This window comes from Mesoplodon densirostris, chromosome 8 (assembly GCF_025265405.1).
Source record: "Mesoplodon densirostris isolate mMesDen1 chromosome 8, mMesDen1 primary haplotype, whole genome shotgun sequence".
Classification (NCBI taxonomy): Eukaryota; Metazoa; Chordata; class Mammalia; order Artiodactyla; family Ziphiidae; genus Mesoplodon; species Mesoplodon densirostris.
In genome coordinates, this window is record NC_082668.1 from 3,244,402 (window position 1) to 3,264,607 (window position 20,206).

Consider the following 20,206-nt stretch of genomic DNA (forward strand, 5'->3'; position numbering starts at 1 on the left):
GTCTTACAAACAGGTCTTCCAGTCCCAATCAAGCCTCCTGATGACCACAGCCCAGGTCAACATCTTGACTGCAACAGCATGAGAATCGCTAAACTAAAACCACCCAACTACGCCATTCCTGAATCCTGACCTGCGAACTCTGAGATGATAAATATTGTTTTAAGCCAAATAATTTTGGGGTAATTTAACATTACCCCAAATAGTTTTGCATTAATAGTTTATGCTTGTTTTTAGCTTTTATGTTATTTTATTATTTTCAATATAGTATTTTTATTTGAAAAGAAAATGGAATCCATAGCTTAAAATGTTTACTATTTAAATATTTAAATGACGAAAGGTATGACTGACTTACCTCTTATTGCTTCTTTTATACCTAACGGGAAGCAGAGTTTTCCAAAACAGAAGAAGTCATTCTCACAATAGCGTTAACAGACAGGCCACTGAGAGAGCCTTTATGATGCATTCTAACCTCCTGAAGAGCGTTTATAATGTGATCTCTGTGCCAAAGGAAGACACGCATGAGCAACTGCCCTCTCCAAAGCAGCACATTCTAGATATGGCTAAGGTACTGAAAGGAACGGTAGTTTACATACAACTTAAAAAACCACTTAAAATGTAATTGTAGTCACTACCTGCCAGCTTTCAGATGTAGTTCAGCCAGTCTCTTCGTGATCTTGGTAAAGCTACGCAGGTTCAATGTATTTGGAGGTACAAATTGAATAGGTGCATCAGGTAGTAATTCAGTGGATTCAATCTGTTTACAATTCTTCTTGACACCCTAAATAAACATTTTTAAAGTTTTATTTAAGTCAGTAACGATTACACAGAGATAATCCAGCTTATTCTAAATTTAAAAATTACAAATAGTAAAATCAAAATTCCTAAGATATTTACGTTGATTTGGGATTATTTTTTCTACCAAGTAATTTTACTTGAGATGTATTCAGGGCCATTTATTTAAAAATGCCAAATACATGATGAAGTATAATATACTGGCTATGTGGAAATCAGCTTTTCTCAAACAGGATTCTCATCTGATCCACAGAACACAAAAAATGATGTTAACTATTTCCTCAATTTTCCCTAAGATAGGACCTAACTATTCCATTCTAGATGCACAGGAGAGAGAGTCATTTGCTATATACAATGGATATCTTAGACTTAGGACATGAAGGCTGAATTCTCTTACCCAACCTGACAGAGAAAGGCTGGTCTACATGGTAATTATATGTACATATTTATATCGTATATTCTATATCTTATTTAGTAAATGTTTAATGTACACAAACTATATGCCCAGAACATGCTGGAGTGGGGGTGGGGGAACTAGTGCTATAAAAAAGAACCTCCATCACTTATGTATCTTATAATTCATCTGAAAAGACAAAATTAAAATGATCAATTAATTACTATTAACCATGCAAGTAGGATATAAATTATATGAAACCACTGTACATCCTATAAAAGTTCAACAAAGGAGGAGCGGATACTTTCAAACCTAGATGAAACGTCAGGGTAAGATATACAAAATATTAGATCTGTCACATCAGAATATTACATATTTTACTTATTTGCTTATTGTCTTATCTCCCTCAATAGATTTAAGCTCTGTAACAGCACAGATTTTTGTCTGTTTTGTTCATTGCTACTTTCCCAGTGCCTACAATAGTGTACACAGTTGGTATACTGTTTATTGAATAAATAATTTTGGGATACAATAGTTTAAATAGTAGCTGGAACCACAGAGAGGATGGGTTTCCCAAGAAAGAGCCAAACTGCTAGTAAATAACAGTAGCTACTATTTACGGAGTACATTCTCCATGACAGGAACTGTTCCAAAGAATTTTCTGAATTAAAGTCATTTAAAGCTCACAACATTTGTGAGGCAGGAACACTTATCCCCATTTTACTTTTTATTCTTTTTAAATAACTTTATTTATTTATTTTATTTATTTATGGCTGCATTGGGTCTTCGTTGCTGCATGTGGGCTTTCTCTAGTTGCGGCGAGCGGGGGCTACTCTTCGTTGCGGAGCACGGGCTTCTCATTGTGGTGGCTTCCCTTGTTGCAGAGCACGGGCTCTAGGAGCACGGGCTTCAGTAGTTGGGGCACTCGGGCTCAGTAGTTGTGGCTCACGGGCTCTAGAGTGCAGGCTCAGTAGTTGTGGCACACGGGCTTAGTTGCTCCGTGGCATGTGGGATCCTCCTGGATCAAGGCTCGGACCCGTGTCCCCTGCACTGGCAGGCGGGTTCTTAACCACTGCGCCACCAGGGAAGTGCCTATCCCCATTTTAAAATAAGGAAGCTCAGACACAGAGGGCAGTAACTTGCCCAGCCCAAGAGTAGGAAGCAAAGCCAGGTTATGAATCTATTGTTCTTAATCATCACTACCTCTTATTATAGACAATAAGTATTTTCTAAATGAATGAATATAATGAAAAAATGTTGAGAATCTGAGAAGAAAGGTGACAAGAAACTGCTAGAAAAGTAAGAGTATAGTTTAACAAAGACAGCAATAAGAGCTGCCCTGTCCACACACTCTAAGACAACATACTCCGACCCTAGCCCACGGTGCCCTAGTTATTTATGACACATAACCTTCCCTCTACCAACTCCATGACCTGCTTCCTCAGCTAACAAGACCAAGAGTGGTGCTACCTGAACTCATGAACACCGAAATCATGGGCTGGATCAGATTCCCTGTCTAAAGAATGTGGAATTGGAACACAGAGCAAATGAATTAGTCAAATGATGACAGGAGCTTGAACTGAAAAGTACTGTAGAGTTAGAATTAAGCAAAATAAAGCCTAATGGAGGAAGAGAGAAGTCATGAGCAGACAGAGAAAGCCAGTGTGCAGAGAGAAACAGGAGGATGGAGCTTACAGGCATGCAGAGGCAAGAAACCAGGGGCACTAGCTGAGAGAGGCAGGGAGGAGCCATAGCTCCCAAATCTCCAGCTCAAGCGCCCTTGTAGCCTGACTGCAGTTTGTTTCCTTCCTTCCTATTGTGGATTGAGGTTATGCACCAAAAAACCCATCCTAAACACGAAGTGTCACTGAGATTAAAGGAAAAGAGATGAAAGGAAAAGAGTTGAAAGAAAGGAACGACCGGCACCAAATAGGCTAAGTGGTCAAAAAGAAGGTAGACAGAGAAAGACCAATAAAAACGTCACTAGTGACTATAGAAAGAGCACTGTAAATAAAATTTTAGAGACTGGGGTCAGATTATTAGGATGAAGAAGAGAAACAATCAAAGAAACCCAGACATTGGGTATAAACTACTTGTTTGGGAAGTTTGGCAGGAAAAACACAGAATAAGGACGGTAACTTCAAAAGAATGAAAAGTCAAGTGAAAATGTGGTTCGGATTAAGAAGAGTTGTGCATAACTGTGAGTAGAGAAAGGTCTGTGAGTACAGAAATGGCACTAATGGTACAGAAACATAATGGGATAAACTCCAGGAATTAGGAAAGGACGGGGCAAAGGACATAGGGAAAAGAGATCCCTTTATCTTATTCTGATGGAAAAAAACAAAATTCATTTGTTCAACAAATATTTATTCTTCCATCCCTTTATTAAAAAGGAATTTTCTGTGATGTGTAGAGTCAAACTAATTCCAGTAAAAATCCAAGGACTTTTTTAATAGATAGTGACAAGCAGAATTATGAAATTTATACAGAAAGGCAAAGAGACTAGAATAGCCAAAATAAATTTTGAAAAGGAATGAAGTTGGACTTACTATTTCAAGACTTACTATAAAGCTATTACGATCAAGGTAGTGTAGTACTGGTGGAAAGTTTAAGAGACAGAAGAGAACAGAGAGTCTAGAAATAGATCCACACAAATATGGTCAACTGATTTTTGACAAAGGCACAAAGATAATTCAGTGGAGACAGGATAGGATTTTCAACAATGATGCTGGAACAATTCCATACACAAAACAAAAACACAACCAAAAAACGAAAACCACCTCAATTCATACCCCACACATTATAAAATTAACTCAAAATCTTTGTCACAATGGATTATGCAAAGATTTCTTAGATACAACATTAAAAACACAAGTTAAGGGACCTCCCTGGTGGTGCGGTGGTTAAGAATCCGCCTGCCAATGCAGGGGACATGGGTTCGATCCCTGGTCCAGGAAGATCCCACATGCTGCAGAACAACTAAGCCCGTGTGCCACAACTAATGAACATGTGCTCTAGAGCCCGTGAGCCACGACTACTGAGCCCGTGAGCCACAACTACTGAAGCCTGTGCACTGCAATTACCAAGCCCATGCGCTGCAGCTACCGAAGCCCATGCACTCTAGGGTCCTCATGCCGCAACTACTGAGCCAGCATGCTGCAACTACTGCAGCCCGTGCGCCTAGAGCTCGTGCTCCACAACGAGAAGCCACCACAACGAGAAGCCCACGCACTGCAACAAAGAGTTGCCCCCACTCACCACAACTAGAGAAAGCCTGTGCGCAGCAATGAAGACCTGACACAGCCAAATAAAACACAGAAAACAAACAAAAAAACCCCCACATGTTAAAAAACAAAAAATCGACAAACTGCAATTGGTTAAAAATTAAAACTCCTCCTCTGAGAATGACACTATTAAAAGAATGAAAAGACAAAGTCAGGCTGGGAAAACGTATTTGCAAAACACATACCTATCTGATAAATGATTTATATTCAGAATATAAAAAACTCTCAGAACTCAGTAAGAAAATGCATAAAGCTAGGTGAAAGAAGCCAGACTAATAAGGCTATATAATATTTCACTCACAGGAGATTCTGGAAGAGGTAAACTTATAAGAACAGAAAACAGAGCAGAGCACAGGAGAATGTTTTGGAAAGATGGAACTGTTCTCTACCTTGACTGTGATGGTGGTTACATGCCTGCGGCATGTGTCTAAACTCAGAGACAGCAAAAAGCGAATTTTACTATATATAAATTTTTAAAAATCTATGGAATACCTACAGGATGCCAGGCATTTTGCTGCGCAGTGGAGAGACAAGAGTGAGTAAGTCAACTTTATCACCTTCCATGTGGCGTTTAAAACCTCAATGTGGTAAAGATGAGAGCATGCATAATAAAATGACTATATTTTATGGTTTACATAATTATGAGATGAGGTTAGCTGTGAAAAAAAGAATGATGAAAGTGTTAAGTAGCTACTTATAGAGTAACACTATCCAAGAATAAAGAGATACAAAGACTGAAAAGCATTGGTAGAGAGCCCAGTTACAGAGAAACGTTGTCTCTCTGCGCCTAGGCCTGTAAAGGTCTGTGCTTCCTCCAGGGATGACTGGGGTTGTACAAGAGCAGGTTAGGGCGGATCCAGTGTTAGACACAATTCAGACTAATGTCCTTACTCCCACTTCAAGACTGCTGTCCTGGAGTTATTTGTCCTAGAAAGCTACTTATCACAGTACAGTGTATATATGAAGACCACTTAAGGGCTTGATCAAGAAAACTAACCTTTTGGTCAAAAGGGAAAAACTCACTGTCCTGCCCAGATCCCAGCTGCTGCCTCGGCCTAGTTCTAGGCGATCGAGAAACAGAGGAGGCTGAGTTGATTTCTTTGCTCATGTTTTTCTCCGAATTGTTGAAACTAACTTTATTTCCATTTTTGGACGAAAGTGGTGATGTATATTCTCCAGGAGTTTTGACAAGCCGCACATTTACTGATTTCCCATTTATTTTTATACCATTCATTTCTTTCACAGCCAGCTTTGCATCACTGTTTTTTTTTAAAGCAAGAGATGCATATCTAAAATATAAAAGCAGAAAACCAAAAGGTTCTTTGTTAATGACTTTAAATGGCCTCAAACTTCATTGTGTAACTACTGGCTAGCATATATCTTTTATAAGAATAACTGCTCTTAAAAATAAAAGTTACTATACTTACCTTGGGATCAGGAAGAATATTAAGATAACTAAATACAAAAAATTAAAGATGGGAAATAAAAGGTAGTTAGTATTTCTTCTGAATTATCACCTGTTAATTTTATATTAAAATGTAATGTAGGGTTTCCCTGGTGGCGCAGTGGTTGGGGAGTCCGCCTGCCGATGCAGGGGACGTGGGTTCGTGCCTCGGTCCGGGAGGATCCCACGTGCCGCGGGGCGGCTGGGCCCATGAGCCATGGCTGCTGAGCCTGCGTGTCCGGAGCCTGTGCTCCGCAACGGGAGAGGCCACAGCAGTGAGAGGCCCGCGTACCGCAAAAAAAAAAAAAAAAAAATGTAATGTAACATTTGCAAAGATGATATATGACACAGTTGCACAGATTAGTGTTCTCGGGACAACTGGTTATCCATACCAAAAAATTAAAATTAATCCCTATACACAAACATAACCTCCAGATACAGCGAAGGCGTAAAGGTGAAAGGCAAAATTTAAAAACATTTAGCAGAACACAGAAGAGAATGTCCTTATGGCCTTATAGTGAAAAAATATGCAGTCCAAACAGAGTTGGAAAATCTAACCAGAATTGTAGCCATAAAATTGAGAAAGCTGGGCAAGAGCCATCCTTCTGAAAGTGCCAGCTCCAGATAGTGTCAATGGAAGGATATATACCAAATCTGAAGAGCAGTTGTCTCCAAAAGATGGGACTATGGATAAATTTTTATAACCTCCTTACACTTTTGGTATTTAACTGTACTTCCTAAATCTCCACACAGAATGTATAATACTTCAAAGTAATAAAAAACCATGAAGTTTCTTTTTTTCCAAAGGATTCAACAAAACACTAAAAGAATCTTTCACATCAAGTAATACTCCTAGGAGTACAACACTACTTTAATATAACGAAATATATTAACAATACATTAATGAATAGGTCCAAGAAAAGCATATGATCTTAAGTGAATTCATTTAAGACAAAATTAAACACTTATTTTTAATAAATTTCAACCCAACTACAAATAGGATCCTTTTTTAATTTATAAAGATTTTCATATCTGAAATAAAGAGCTATCATTTTTTGCGATAAAATAGTAAAGGCATTTCCATTAAGCTATCACCATTCTTTTTTTTTTTTTTCGGTACGCGGGCCTCTCACTGTTGTGGCCTCTCCCATTGCGGAGCACAGGCTCCGGACGCGTAGGTTCAGCGGCCATGGATCACGGGCCTAGTCGCGGTCTTCCCGGACCAGGGCACGAACCCGTGTCCCCTGCATCGGCAGGCAGACTCTCAACCACTGCGCCACCAGGGAAGCCCAAGCTATCACCATTCTTATTTGATACTTTTGAATGTTCTGATAATGTCACAAAACAGGAGGTTAACAACAGACATACTGGAAATGACTATATGTAGATGATACAGCCATCTACCTAAAAAATAAAAAAGCATCAACTAAAAAGTAATTAAAATAAAAAATAATAAAATTAAATATAATTTTCTGAGTACCTACTATACGCCAGCCTTTATTTCTACTGGTTTACTTATTTATCTCGTAATAGTTCCACAGTAATGCTATGTAGGTACTATTATTATCCTCACTTTATAGATGAAGAGCCTCAGATACAGAAAGGTTAAGTAACTTGCCCAAATGTATTCATCACATTACTGACGAAGATGAGACATGAACCCAAGACACCTGCTGTAGAGCCCGTTCTCTTAACTAATGCACTCGACTGCTCCCATGAAATGGTATGAAACAAGATAACTGCAGAAAAATCAATAACTCTCCTATATCTCATTAGTAAAAGTTAAAAAGTATAATGAAAGAAAGATCTGATTAAGAACAGCACCAATTAATGACTGTAGCTATTTGTCAACGTGTATCCCTCTACTAGGCTGGGAAACCCCTGCAGGAATGGCGCCTGGCTTAATCACCACTGTGGTTCATGTTCAGTACAGAACAGACCTGTTAGAACCTAGGGCATACCCAGTAAATGTACATTCATTGAATCTGGGAAACATACCTGTAATTAGGAGAAGAATCATAAATTGAAATGTCAGAAATTTCATATTTCTGGAAATGAGACCTTAAATCAGCCTAAAAGAAGATAAATAAAAGTTTGTGAAAGGTGTAAAAACAATCAAAATATGAACAATTAATAGATTTGAAAGTGAAGCTCAAAAAATAAATCCTGGCATACCTCAGACACTGAAGGGCAGAGACCACCAACATGTATCAAGTAACCTTTATCTCTTCGTAAGGGTTCAACATTCTTCATTTCTGCTTGAAGATAAACATACAACAGAAGATAGTCATTATTTTATCAATATTTTTAAGAGAAAATGTGAAAATTGTTCAGTATTTCATTTTTTATTATCAAAAAGATTATTATAAAGTTATTAGCAAATATCAGCACTAGGCTGAAGATTAAGAGCTTGAAGTATAGTTTCAACATTTCTGGGCTTTAATCATATGTGAAAAACAAAGAGGTTGGACTGATTGATATTTAGTCTCTTGTGGCTCAAAAATGGATCAATAAATAGGTAGTCCTGGCTGTCTGATGGAAACTGAGAAGCTTTTTCTGTTCACTATGTACCCCACACATGCGAAGTGCCTGATGAGGGTTCAGAGGAAAAGAACACCTGAAGGAATACTGACGTTGGACTAGAGTAGGGAGAGAGAATGGTGGGCCTCTATCTACTAACTAAATCTTGGATTTAAGCTTTTAGCAGACAGTTTTCTGAAAGAGAAATGAACATTTTAAACTGATTTACTCTTTAAAAAAATGACATCCAAATGGCCAATTTTCTCATTTTTCATATTTATAAAGAAATACAAACAGGAATAAAATATTAAAACAGTGCAATCCCCCAAAATAATACAGAAGAAGATAAGCACTATTTTATAAATGAGCTAGGTTAGGATTTCTTGGTAAATTGTTAAGAACCAACCTAGTGCAAACTTGGGATCCTCTTTGTCTTGTACTATTTGATTTTCTTGTATTCCTGAGAAATCAGCTCCAGTCACGTTCTCTTTAGCATCAAACCAGTCTTCACTTATTTCTTGGTAATTTGTGGAGTCTGAGAAATTGAACACACTTAGCAAGGAACTATGTACAATGTTTAACCGTGAGAAGTTATCTGAGTGATGTGCTTCCCAGCTTTACTTTAATTAACACTGATTCCTAGCTTATTAAAAGCCTTACTTTTCTGATTTTTAATTATCCTTTATTGAAGAAGAGATTTACCTTTATAGACAGAACAACAGTGAACATCTTTAAAAACGGGTAAGTCGTGCTGCAAGTCTTTATTTCACTAAAAAAGGATCTTTCTCTTCTCACTGAGGACAAAACTAAACAAAACTAAAAACCCATACAATTTACAGAGATACAAGTTGGACAGAGAAAAGAATTTTCAAAAGGGAAAACATGAACCAGAAGAACAAAAGTCTGTATTATTATTTGGCATTATCAGATATATTAAGTAACCTTAAAGATATCAAGTAGATGTAATAAGAACATACTTAACATTCATAATCTGAATGATGCCATTCAATTAAAAATATTTACTTTAACTTAATAGAGGGCACGAGGGATATTTTAAATCTTATTATCTGCTTTCTGGCAATGACACAAGACAAACATTTTTATACTGACCTTTGTTATCAAGTTTTAGTTGACTAAAGACTATATCTATGTCACCATTTTCTAAACCATCCTCTTTGGGTGATGTATCTTGTTCAGGATGACTACTGTCAGGTAATAGAGACATCTGAGGATTAAAATAATAAAAACAACAGTAATAAATAAGGAGTAACAGTTATTGCACTCTATGTGACAAGCATGCTTCACTGGCATTATTTACCCTCACAACAACAAAGGCTATGAGACAAAGTCACTATCGACCCAGTTTATGGGTGAGCAAACTGAACCTAAGTAACCTGTTGCTTTATGTCTGTCACACAATGAGAATTATGATTTGAAGCTAGCCTATGTATAGTGACTGTATGCTAACACCACCATAATTTAGCAAAGTGTGGCATCCACACACTAGAAGTACCTGAGATGATTTTTGGAGCTGCACATGTAAGTATTTTTCACATTAACGTCAACAGTTATATATTTAACGTGTGCTTATATGTACCTTTCATTTATGGGGAGTGCTATTTCTTTCTCATACATAATAAGTTACTCTTCACAGATAAATTTTTTAAAAGAGGAGAATCATTTAAAAAAATACAAAGCAAATAACATTATAGGTAATACCTGGCTATGAAAAATTGTGAAGATGGTACATAAGTAGCTGAAATTTAGAAACACTACACTATATGATGCTGCTTTTCATTCATAACTTAATTTAGTAAGGTGGGTATTAAAATGTAATCCTAACAAAGCAGATATTGTTTTAGAGCCAAAATTAAGATTATAAAAATGTTATACCTGCATCTTGTACTTTTAAAAAGATTTATTATTGTTCTGCCCAAATAAGCAGGTTCCATCACTGCTACCTTTACAATGATGAAAAAAATAAAAAAGTAAAAAACAAAACCCCTCCAGAACATTATATATCATTAAATGGACAAGTTGGTTAAGCAAACTATGTAAGAAATTTGAAGATATAAAAATCTGGTTTTAGACCTGTTAATTCTTTGTGGATAACTGAGATTTTCTTTTTTTAAAGAGCAGAAAAATGGAATAAATAATTTGCTAAAATAATTTACTTTTAGTCATTTACCTTAATAGAAAGGAATATAAATCAATCAAGTATTTATTTCACTTTTGGCTTTGGGATGCATCTTATTGTTTAAGACTACCCAAATAATAATATAACCTCAGGGTTAAGACTAAAGTCAAAAAGTAGAAACAAACTTCAGGGAACTTCCCTGGTGGTGGCGCAGTGGTTAAGAATCTGCCTACCAATGCAGGGGACATGGGTTCGAGCTGTGGTCCGGGAAGATCCCACATGCCGCGGAGCAACTAAGTTTGTGCGCCACAACTACCGAGCCTGCGCTCTAGAGCCCGTGAGCCACAACTACTGAAGCCCGTGTGCCTAGAGCCCGTGCTCCACAACAAGATAAGCCACCGCAATAAGAAGCCCACGCACCGCAACAAAGAGTAGCCCCCGCTCACCACAACCAGAGAAAGCCCGCGCACAGCAATGAAGACCCAACGCAGCCATAAATAAAAATTTAAAAAAAAAACAAAAAAACCTTCAGTTTTCCTACGCCATGGATAATGGAATATAATTCATGTTTCTCTATCACTTCACAGTTTGCAGAGTGCTCTTACACAGACTGTCATCTGACAAACATCTCCTTGGGGTAACCAGAGAGATTAAGAAAACCTATGAAAGGCACTTAAAAATTATTTTCATCATTTCAGCAAAGGAGGAATGAAAACTTTGCCCTAAAATAAATGGGGAAAAAAATAAATGGGATATTATTATTTTAACTAATTAATGAATTATTTTTGGCTGCACTGGGTCTTTGTTGCTGTGCACAGGCTTTCTCTAGTTGTGGCGAGCAGGGGCTACTCTTTGTTGCGGTGTGTAGGCTTCTCATTGCGGTGGCTTCTCTTGTTGTGGAGCACAGGCTCTAGGCGTGTGAGCTTCAGTAGTTGTGGCTTGTGGGCTCTAGAGCGCAGGCTCAGTACTTGTGGCGCACGGGCTTAGTTGCTCCGCGGCATGTGGGATCTTCTTGGACCAGGGCTAGAACCCATGTCCCCTGCACTGGCAGGCGGATCCTTAACCACTGCGCCCCCAGGGAAGCCCAGGATATTATTTTATACTATCTCATGTGATGAAGGCATAACATACTAGTTTTTACTACATTGCATTAACACGATGGGGGCCAAAAATTATGATTTGCCAGAGACACTCCAGGTTTATACCAACTGTCATGGTGAACTACTAACATCACTACCTTTTATACTCAGAAGTCTCCTGATTTGATGATAAATTATGTGGTCATCTTACCCAACATAGACTACGGACATCCGTTTGATCAGGACATTATGCTCCTTCTAGTCAGTTATATCCCTCAAATGGCAGTGCACAAAATAAGCCAGCTGAGTGAAAAGAAGGATGTGAGAGCTTCTAAAAATTATAGTTTACTTTGTGCAAGCCATAAGATTAAAGATTTACACTCGATGAAGTACTCTAAAAAAACCTCACTTGAGAGAGTGCCTTTTTCAGGCTCGAAGAACCATCAACATCACGTGTACTTTGATTATCTAGTTCAGAATCTGCTCCTGAAAAGCTAAACAGATAAACATTTCATTAAAGCATTTATCAATGTTCTGAATAAGGACCAAAGCAGAAAACAAAGTTAACTGAATTACCAATGTTTAAGATCTAATGAATTCTAAATTAGATGAAAACATAACTTACATATGTGATTCTTCTTTCATTAGCTGGAAAGAAAGAGAAGGGAAGAAAAAGCTTTTAGCTTAAAATGTTTTCTGTCTAAATGAAGTAAAAATTTTATTCCTAAAACATAAATACATACCCTGGAAGCAAACGCAGAGAAGGTAGATAATAATTTTGATTCTACCGACAGTGGAGGCAGCTCTTCCAGTGGTATACCCTTGTTTATCTTTTCTTGCAAATTCACATATCTAAGTTTCAAGTCTTCTAAAACTGACAGTAGAGCTGATCCTAATTCTTTCTTAGTAGAATTACTTGATAAATTCCTGTTCAAGAGTTACATTCACAAAACTAAATTACTTAGGCCCAAGCCACCCATTTAAAACTAATGTCAAATTATACATTTAATTCTAACTCTACTAGATCCCTAAATTTTTTTCTTTTAAATGTTTAATAAAAGAAAACGAATCACAGAAGATGTGTTTTTCCAGGGGCAAGATAAGCAATCCTTGGTATACATATAAGCCAGACAGAATGTGGTCGAATGTCGTGAAAAACCCTCCAACTGACTTCATCTGAACTTGGACTTTATAAAGAAACCCTGAATCTGTCTTTTTACTGGATTCATCATTCCAACATGCACTGTTGCCTCTTCATGAAATTAAAATGTACTACTTTTTAAAGTCTATTACCCCTAGGCCAGTTAACAAACCCAGTTATAATCCACCCCTCTTCTGCCCTTTAAAAATGAAAACTAAAGAAATTTTCTAGAATAAACAAAGTTAGTGATAAATTTCTAGGATGATACAGCTTTAAAATTAACAATCACCTATAACTATAGAGAATAATGTTTAAAAATTGTGAATCACTATGATGTACACCTGAAACATATAATACTGTAAATCAACTGTACCTCAATAAAAAAGCAGGTAATAAACAAACAAACCCTAACAATCACCTATTTAGTCCTTCTCTATTTTCCATTACAAGTTTGTAAATATCACTGCAATGGTGATGACACATTTGATAGTGAACATTTAAAAGGTGCAACTCTGCTTTGATGGCTCTCTGCATTATTTGCTGACAGCACTTTGATGGCAAATTCTTCTCCATCTCTTCAGAAAGTTGCGGTTCCCTTTGAAATAAAAAAATTGCATTAGGTAAGATTTCAAATATTTTTCTGTGTTAAGGACATACTTCCAGAAACAGATTTAAAATTTCTTACATTTCTCTGTCAAGTTTAAATCAATTTCTACTAAAGATGGAAAGGCTGAAGAAAACAAGGATGTCAAGAGTCAATGCTAAATATCTTCTTTTTAGGACTTCCCTGGTGGAACAGTGGTTAAGAATCTGCCTGCCAATGCAGGGGACACGGGTTTGAGCCCTGGTCCGGGAAGATTCCGCACACCATGGAGCAACTAAGCCTGTGCGCCACAACTACTGAGCCTGCGCTCTAGAGCCCACGAGCCACAACTACTGAGCCCGCATGCTGCAACTACTGAAGCCCGCGTGCCTAGAACCCGTGTTCTGAAACGAGAAGTCACCACAATGAGAAGCCCGCGCACCACAACGAAGAGTAGCCCCTGCTCGCCACAACTAGAGAAAGCCCGTGGGCAGCAACGAAGACCCAATGCAGCCAAAAATAAATAAATAAATCTATTAAAAAAAATAAATATACTCGTTTTAGAATTCAAGAGAGTAAATAAGTCTCAAATTCATACTTTATTTTACCAAGAAAAGAATTCTAAAGTAAAGTACTAATTTATCTAGAATCAACAGATTTTTCAACCTAAATCAAGCACTGGCCAGCATTTTTAAAAGTTATACACATTCTGGAGGAAAACTGTTTTTCAATGTTATCTTTTAAACAGAAAATATAATTTACATTTTTCTTAATGATAATAATGCTTATGTTATTATAAGCAAATATTTTGCTGTTATAACAAAAAGCTCCAAAATCACTACTTTTTGAATGTTAATAGTTCTTCCCTTGCTAATACCAGCCACTTCTAACTATTCTCGATACATCTGCCTCTGGAAACCAACTCTTCTATTTAATTTTATAGGACTGGATACCATATCAAACTCATTAGAAGAATAAAGGATGAATGAAGGAAAAAGCAAATGATCTCAGAGCATGAAAACCAATTTGACTTCTCAGAGACTTCTCCCTTTCCTCTCCCCCACCACCTGGTTCTCCATGGATGCAAAATAAATTATACAACGAATTAAAATCAAGATTAAAATATCCCAGTAAAAGTATCTGTTTACTTCTTCAAATATATGATGTTTTCCAAATGTGCTATTTTGTTTTGGACTACAGGGGATCAAATGAAACAAAACCAAAGTAATTCAATCAGTGTGGGTTTGGGTTGGATAAATAAAGATAAGATGCCATGAGTTTTTCTGAAGGAATTATTCAGACTGGAATCTCAGTAAGTGGAAAGCTTTAACATTCGACATTGTTCTAATATTTCTTTCTTTCAAGAAGACGATCTCAAGTCCCTCCTGGCTATTATTCAATATGGTTTAAGTACCTACACAAATGGCCGAAGCAGATGATCTCTTCAAGTCACTCCTGGCTACTATTCTATATGGTTAAGTACCTACACAAAAAGCAAATTACTATTTTGATTATTTCCTCATACGTATCTGCAAGCTTATATGTCTGACTTACCTTTCAGAATGTTTCTTTAAGTCTGTGAAATCAAATGTTTTCCTTAATTCCAGGGAATCCTGAAAACATGATTTAAGATCAAATTAGACATATACGACAAACAATAATACATGTTGTATCTGGTAAGACGTAAAATCCAACTTCTAATTGACTTTGTGGCAATAGCTGCCAACAGAGAAGGACAGAGTTGGTAGCAATCTATTCACCTTTTTCCTTCATCCAGCATTTTCTCACAAAAGCTTCAGAAGCCCCTGATATAACTCAGTGAACCAAAATATTTACATTAGCCTACAGTGCTTCTTTATAAAGTCAAATAAATTTTTATTATTAATCATATTGGTTTTACCTTATTCAGGAAATTTCCCTTAGGTTTTAAACTGTCAGCGGAGACAGATTTCCCCAAAGATCCTTTTGTCATAGCCATCTGTGGATCTTCATTATCTTGACTGTATGCCCAATCTGTGTTACATGCCACACTTCGTCTCTCACTTTGCCACTCACCACACTGTTTTTTATTCATCGTTATCTCTGTGCTGCTTGATGTAGATACTACAGAAGATCTTGCGCTCGTTGCCCTGCCTGTTGTGAAACAAGCCCTAAAATCAGTGCTAACATCCGCTGTTTGATTAACTGTGACTGTACGACTTGCTACATCTGCCACTGATTCGGGACATGGTCCTTCCATATGGTGAAAGCATGCTTTATTTGTGGTATTGCCATTAGCAGCTTTTAGGGAGCTACCTTCTTCTATTGCCCGGTTATCCCTGATTGCAGACCTTGGCAGAGTAACAGAAAAATCTAAGGCTGGGTTAGGGGTGTTTTGTAGGCTTTTGTAACGTGAATACTCACAGGCAGAAATTACTGAATCATCAAAAATAGAGGTCCAGGAAGTTTGACAATCTTTACAGGGCTGGAGTAATGTCTCTAAATCTTTGTCTTGTGGTGATGTGCTTGGATTTTCAAGGTGCTGTAACATTTTTTTCTCAACAACTGAATTTCCACAAAAATCTTTACTTTTAGTTATTTGAGACTTCACTTTGCCAGTATACATTTTAGTTTTTAATGCTTTTTGAGGGTTCAAGAAACCACTCTTAGGTTGACATTCCTGGTGTTCAAGAGGACTGCTCGTTAGTACAATTTCATCCAATGCTGTGTGGTACATTAAACTAGTGTCTTGTTCCATACACCTTCCATGTTTTGGTTCATGATAGTCTCTTAACATAACAGAATTCTGAAATTTGGAGACATGAGGTGAATCTTCTTGTCCATAAACATCAGCTGAATCTAAAGAGGTGCTAGAATTACTTTCTAATTCAACATGATTATTTTCTAGATTGCTAGCACAATTAATTCCATAACCTGAACTTCTTAGTCCCCAAACTTCCAGACTAGATATGTTTAATGCTTTCGTTTGGTCAAAAGATAAGTGGTTATTTATGTATTCTTGTTCTTCTGCACTGTGATATTCCTGCTGTGAGTCATCATCATCTAGATCACGCTTTTGCACATCTTCAGAATCATCATCTGAAATCCTGTAGATTCTTTCTAAGCCAACAGTCTTATTACCTCGATGATTCAAAATATCAAAAAACACCTCCTTTCTTTTCTGCATTTCATAATCTAAGTCTGAATTTAAATGAATAAGACCTTCGTTCTTCAGTTTTGACTCGGAATGACGTATAGAGTAGGTTTCCTTCAGGAAAGCGTGGTCAATACTACCTTCAAACTCACTTGACTGAGAGTGAGTACTCTCTATCTCAGTATTTGGACTCACAGGAAAAGGTGGCTCCAATAACTCTGTTTTGTCAGTATTGCTGATTTCTTTGTCATTAGCTCTTTTTTCTAATGCCAAGGAATCCCAGTCATAATCAAGAAAAGTCAATTTGGCTTCTTTACAACCATTAGGAGATAACAAATTTTTTTTCTTATGATTAGAAGGCTCATCTGATTAAAAAAAAAAGGATAAAATGTTAGCAGAAACATTACAGAATTTAAACACAAGACCTTAGATGTAATCTGGCCTAAGCTCTTCCCAATGTAGGAATATACTTTTTACATTATCCATAACAAATATCCCTAAATAGTTGCTGCTATGGACTGAACTATGTCCCCCTCAAAATTCATATGTGCTGAAGCCCTAACTCCCCATGTGGAGACGGGGCCTCTGGGAGGTAATTAAGGCTAGATGAGGTCATGAGGGTGGCACCCTCAAAATGGGATCAGTGCACTTATGGGAGAAGAGACACCACAGAGCTTGCTCTCTGTTTCTCTCCACCATGTGAGGACACTGCAAGAAGGCGGCCATCTACAAGCCAGGAAGAGAGCCCTTACAAGACCTGACCATGCTGGCAGCCCCATTTGGACTTGCAGCTTCCAGAACTGTGGAAAAAACACATATCTGTTCTTTAAGCCACCTCCATGGTATTGTGCTACAGTAGCCCCAGCTGACTAAGACAGGAGCTAAGATTCTCCTCGAGCTCTTTCGGTGGCAAAGCATTTACCATTTAGGAGGCAGTCCTTCCCTCTGTAACCTCTGGGTGCCTCCTAGTGTCCTAACATCAACCTTAGGCACTGCAGAAATACAACGACGAAGACATGGGTGCTGTGCCATGCTGCTGATTAGCAGGTAAATGCTTAAGAAAGGAGAAGTAGATGTCAGAGAAAACTGTACATTTAAAAAGTGTTTTGAAACAAAATAGTTATTTTAGGCAAATTAAACAGCACTACAAAGTTAGCTGGGTGAAAAAAACATGGCATTTTCAGGAAATTATAAGCCAGCTTGTCTGGAGTGAAATAGCTCTAAGGGAGTGAAAAGAGCTGTGAACAGAAAGAGGCCTTTGATGAGGTGTTAAGGAGTCTGGTTCTTATCCTAACACGGAGGACCACTGAAAGCTTCTTAAAAGGGTAGTCATGTGAATGCAATTGAGTTTAGACACCTCTGGCAACAGTAAGAATGAAGGCTTGAAGGGGGAGACTGAAGGGACACAGACCAAGAGTACAGAAACGGGACTGGAAAAGAAGAGACTAGTATAAAAGTTCCACAACTGACAAGACTTGGTGATCAATTAGAAATGGTAGATAAGGGAGAGAGAGATTAGTGGCTTTCAAATACATATTTTTTTCTTTAAGAACACAATCAGAAACATGTTTTATATCAAGATCTAGCATATATGTGTCTGTATAAGTGAAACAAAAATTTTACAAAACAGTTATTACTCCAATTATGTCCAAAGTATTCTGCTATTTTCTAGTCTATTTCATTTTATTTAAAAAAAAAAAGCTGATCACAATCAGCTAGGCTGATTTCATGACTCATCAATTAGCTACCACCTGCTTAAATATCTTTCTAGGATAATGCTAAGGGTTACAGCTTGGTATTACAGATGAATGGGAATATCTGGTGCTAAAGAGATAGGGGCTTCATGAAGAGGAGATTTAGAAGATGAAGAGGAAAAGCAAGGGGCTGGGGAGGGAGGTGGAGGGAGAAGATAATGAATTCAGTTCCAGGCAAGTGGAGTTTAAGGTTAGAGATAAAACACCCAGATGTGAATGTCTAATAAGCTGTTATAAATATGGGGTTGGTGCTAAGGAGAGTAGGGTCAGATACAATTATAAACTCATGTGCTGACTGTGTTTTTCTTAGAGATTTGTATAGGAGTTCATGATATATTCTGGATACTAGGTGTTTGTTTTTCACATTTATAATCTAAGTGACTTTCCCCCAGTTTATTGGCTATCCTTTAACTTTTTATAATATTTTGTCATGCCATGGGCTTTAAGATTATTTAGTTAAATTAATCAGTCTTTTCTTCTCTGACTTCTGGGTTTGTCTCTCTGGCCTTCCCTACCACATGATTATAAAAGTATTCTTCTATAATTTTCCAATTCTTTGTGTGGGTGTATGTGTTTAACACTTAGACCTTTCACGCTATGTAGAATTAATGCTTCTCTCTAGCATGAGGTAGGACTCTAACTTAATTTTTTTTCCAAAAAGGATGGTCAGTTGTCCTAATACCATTTGCTGAAAAATCCACTGCTTCCCGTCTGACTTGAAATAGCATTTTTATCACATTCTAAAGTCCTCTTAATAGTTACATACATGTATTCATAAGCATATAAAGGTTAGTCAGCTTGCTTTTTATGCCCTTGTTGATTATTCTCTCTTCTACCATTATGACAGAAAGAGAAATTTTAGATCCATGTGAAGAAAAAACATACACAACTTCGGTAGCAGAGGTCAACCTGCCCACTTTCTACTTATTACCCTGAAGGCAACTGTACCTGTCACTAGTTCCTGAAAGCCTGCCTGGACAGAAACCCTCTCTTCTGGCTCACCTTCTCTCTCCTAAATCTTCCATTTACCTGAGAGATCCTATGTAGGCGGCCCATATTTACCAAAAATCACCTGAGTCATCTGTCAAGATAAAAACATGCTGAATCTTACCTTACTGGTAGGAAGGCTTAAGATGTAGCAACATTGGAGAGGGAACTATCAAGTCTAATTACATTTAATACCTCTTTCCACCCAGAATAAAGCCAACTGGACTAGCTTCTCACCTTTCTGGATGTTTCCATTACTGTGGTAGCCTTTACCAGAAGCTGTCTCAACCACTTCAGTGGCCTGCATCACTCAAGGACATATATCCTAGAAGAAGTATAAATATTGAACTGTTATTATACTCAGCATATTTTAAAAACTATTAGAAAAACAAGAATCTGACAAAGTATAATTATAGTCAAAGATTCTAATATCAAAGGCCTAATAAACAAAACTTGTAAGACATTTGAATAACTTTTTTTAAAAATTAATTTTATTTATTTATCTCTGGCTGTGTTGGGTCTTTGTTGCAGCGCGCGGGCTTTCTCGAGCTGCAGCAAGCGGGGGCTACTCTTTGTTGCGGTGCGCAGGCTTCTCATTGCGGTGGCTTCTCTTGTTGCGGAGCATGGGCTCCAGGTGCGCGGGCTTCAGTAGTTGTGGTGCACTTGCTCAGTAGTTGTGGCTTGCGGGCTCCAGAGCGCAGGCTCAGTAGTTGTGGCACACGGGCTTAGTTGCTCCGCGGCATGTGGGATCTTCCCGGACCAGGGCTCAAACCCGTGTCCCTTGCAGTGGCAGGCAGATTCTTAACCACTGCGCCACCAAGGAAGCCCTGAGTAACTTTTTTAAAGGCATGGACAGCTACATAAAAGACTGTATTATTTAAACAGACAAGACATATTCTTCTAAAATTTCCAAGGAACATTTAAAAACCGTGTTAGGCTGCCCAAAAAGTCTTAATCC

At 37.7% G+C, this 20,206-nt stretch overlaps 1 protein-coding gene across 1 annotated transcript; it reads right to left on the reverse strand.

The window, feature by feature from the left end:
- Window positions 1–373: 373 nt before the first annotated feature.
- Window positions 374–19,555, reverse strand: RBM44 (RNA binding motif protein 44). Its single transcript, XM_060107292.1, has 14 exons — window positions 19,486–19,555; window positions 15,275–16,872; window positions 14,929–14,987; window positions 13,210–13,386; window positions 12,394–12,577; window positions 12,276–12,298; window positions 12,060–12,144; window positions 9,545–9,659; window positions 8,841–8,969; window positions 8,090–8,169; window positions 7,913–7,986; window positions 5,468–5,759; window positions 633–778; window positions 374–497 (listed from the first exon to the last, which is right to left on the reverse strand). The coding sequence occupies exons 1-14, from the start codon at window positions 19,553–19,555 to the stop codon at window positions 374–376; spliced, it is 3,156 nt and encodes a 1,051-aa protein (XP_059963275.1).
- Window positions 19,556–20,206: the final 651 nt, after the last annotated feature.

Coding starts and splice junctions, on each gene's coding strand:
- RBM44 (XM_060107292.1), bottom strand. CDS start 19,555: ATGCAGGCCACTGAAGTGGTTGAGACAGCTTCTGGTAAAGGCTACCAC. Junction 9,660..12,059: donor TGAAAAAGGCACTCTCTCAA/GTGAGGTTTTTT, acceptor TTTAATCCTCAG/ATGTCTCTATTACCTGACAG. Junction 7,987..8,089: donor TCTGCCCTTCAGTGTCTGAG/GTATGCCAGGAT, acceptor ATCTTCTTTTAG/GCTGATTTAAGGTCTCATTT.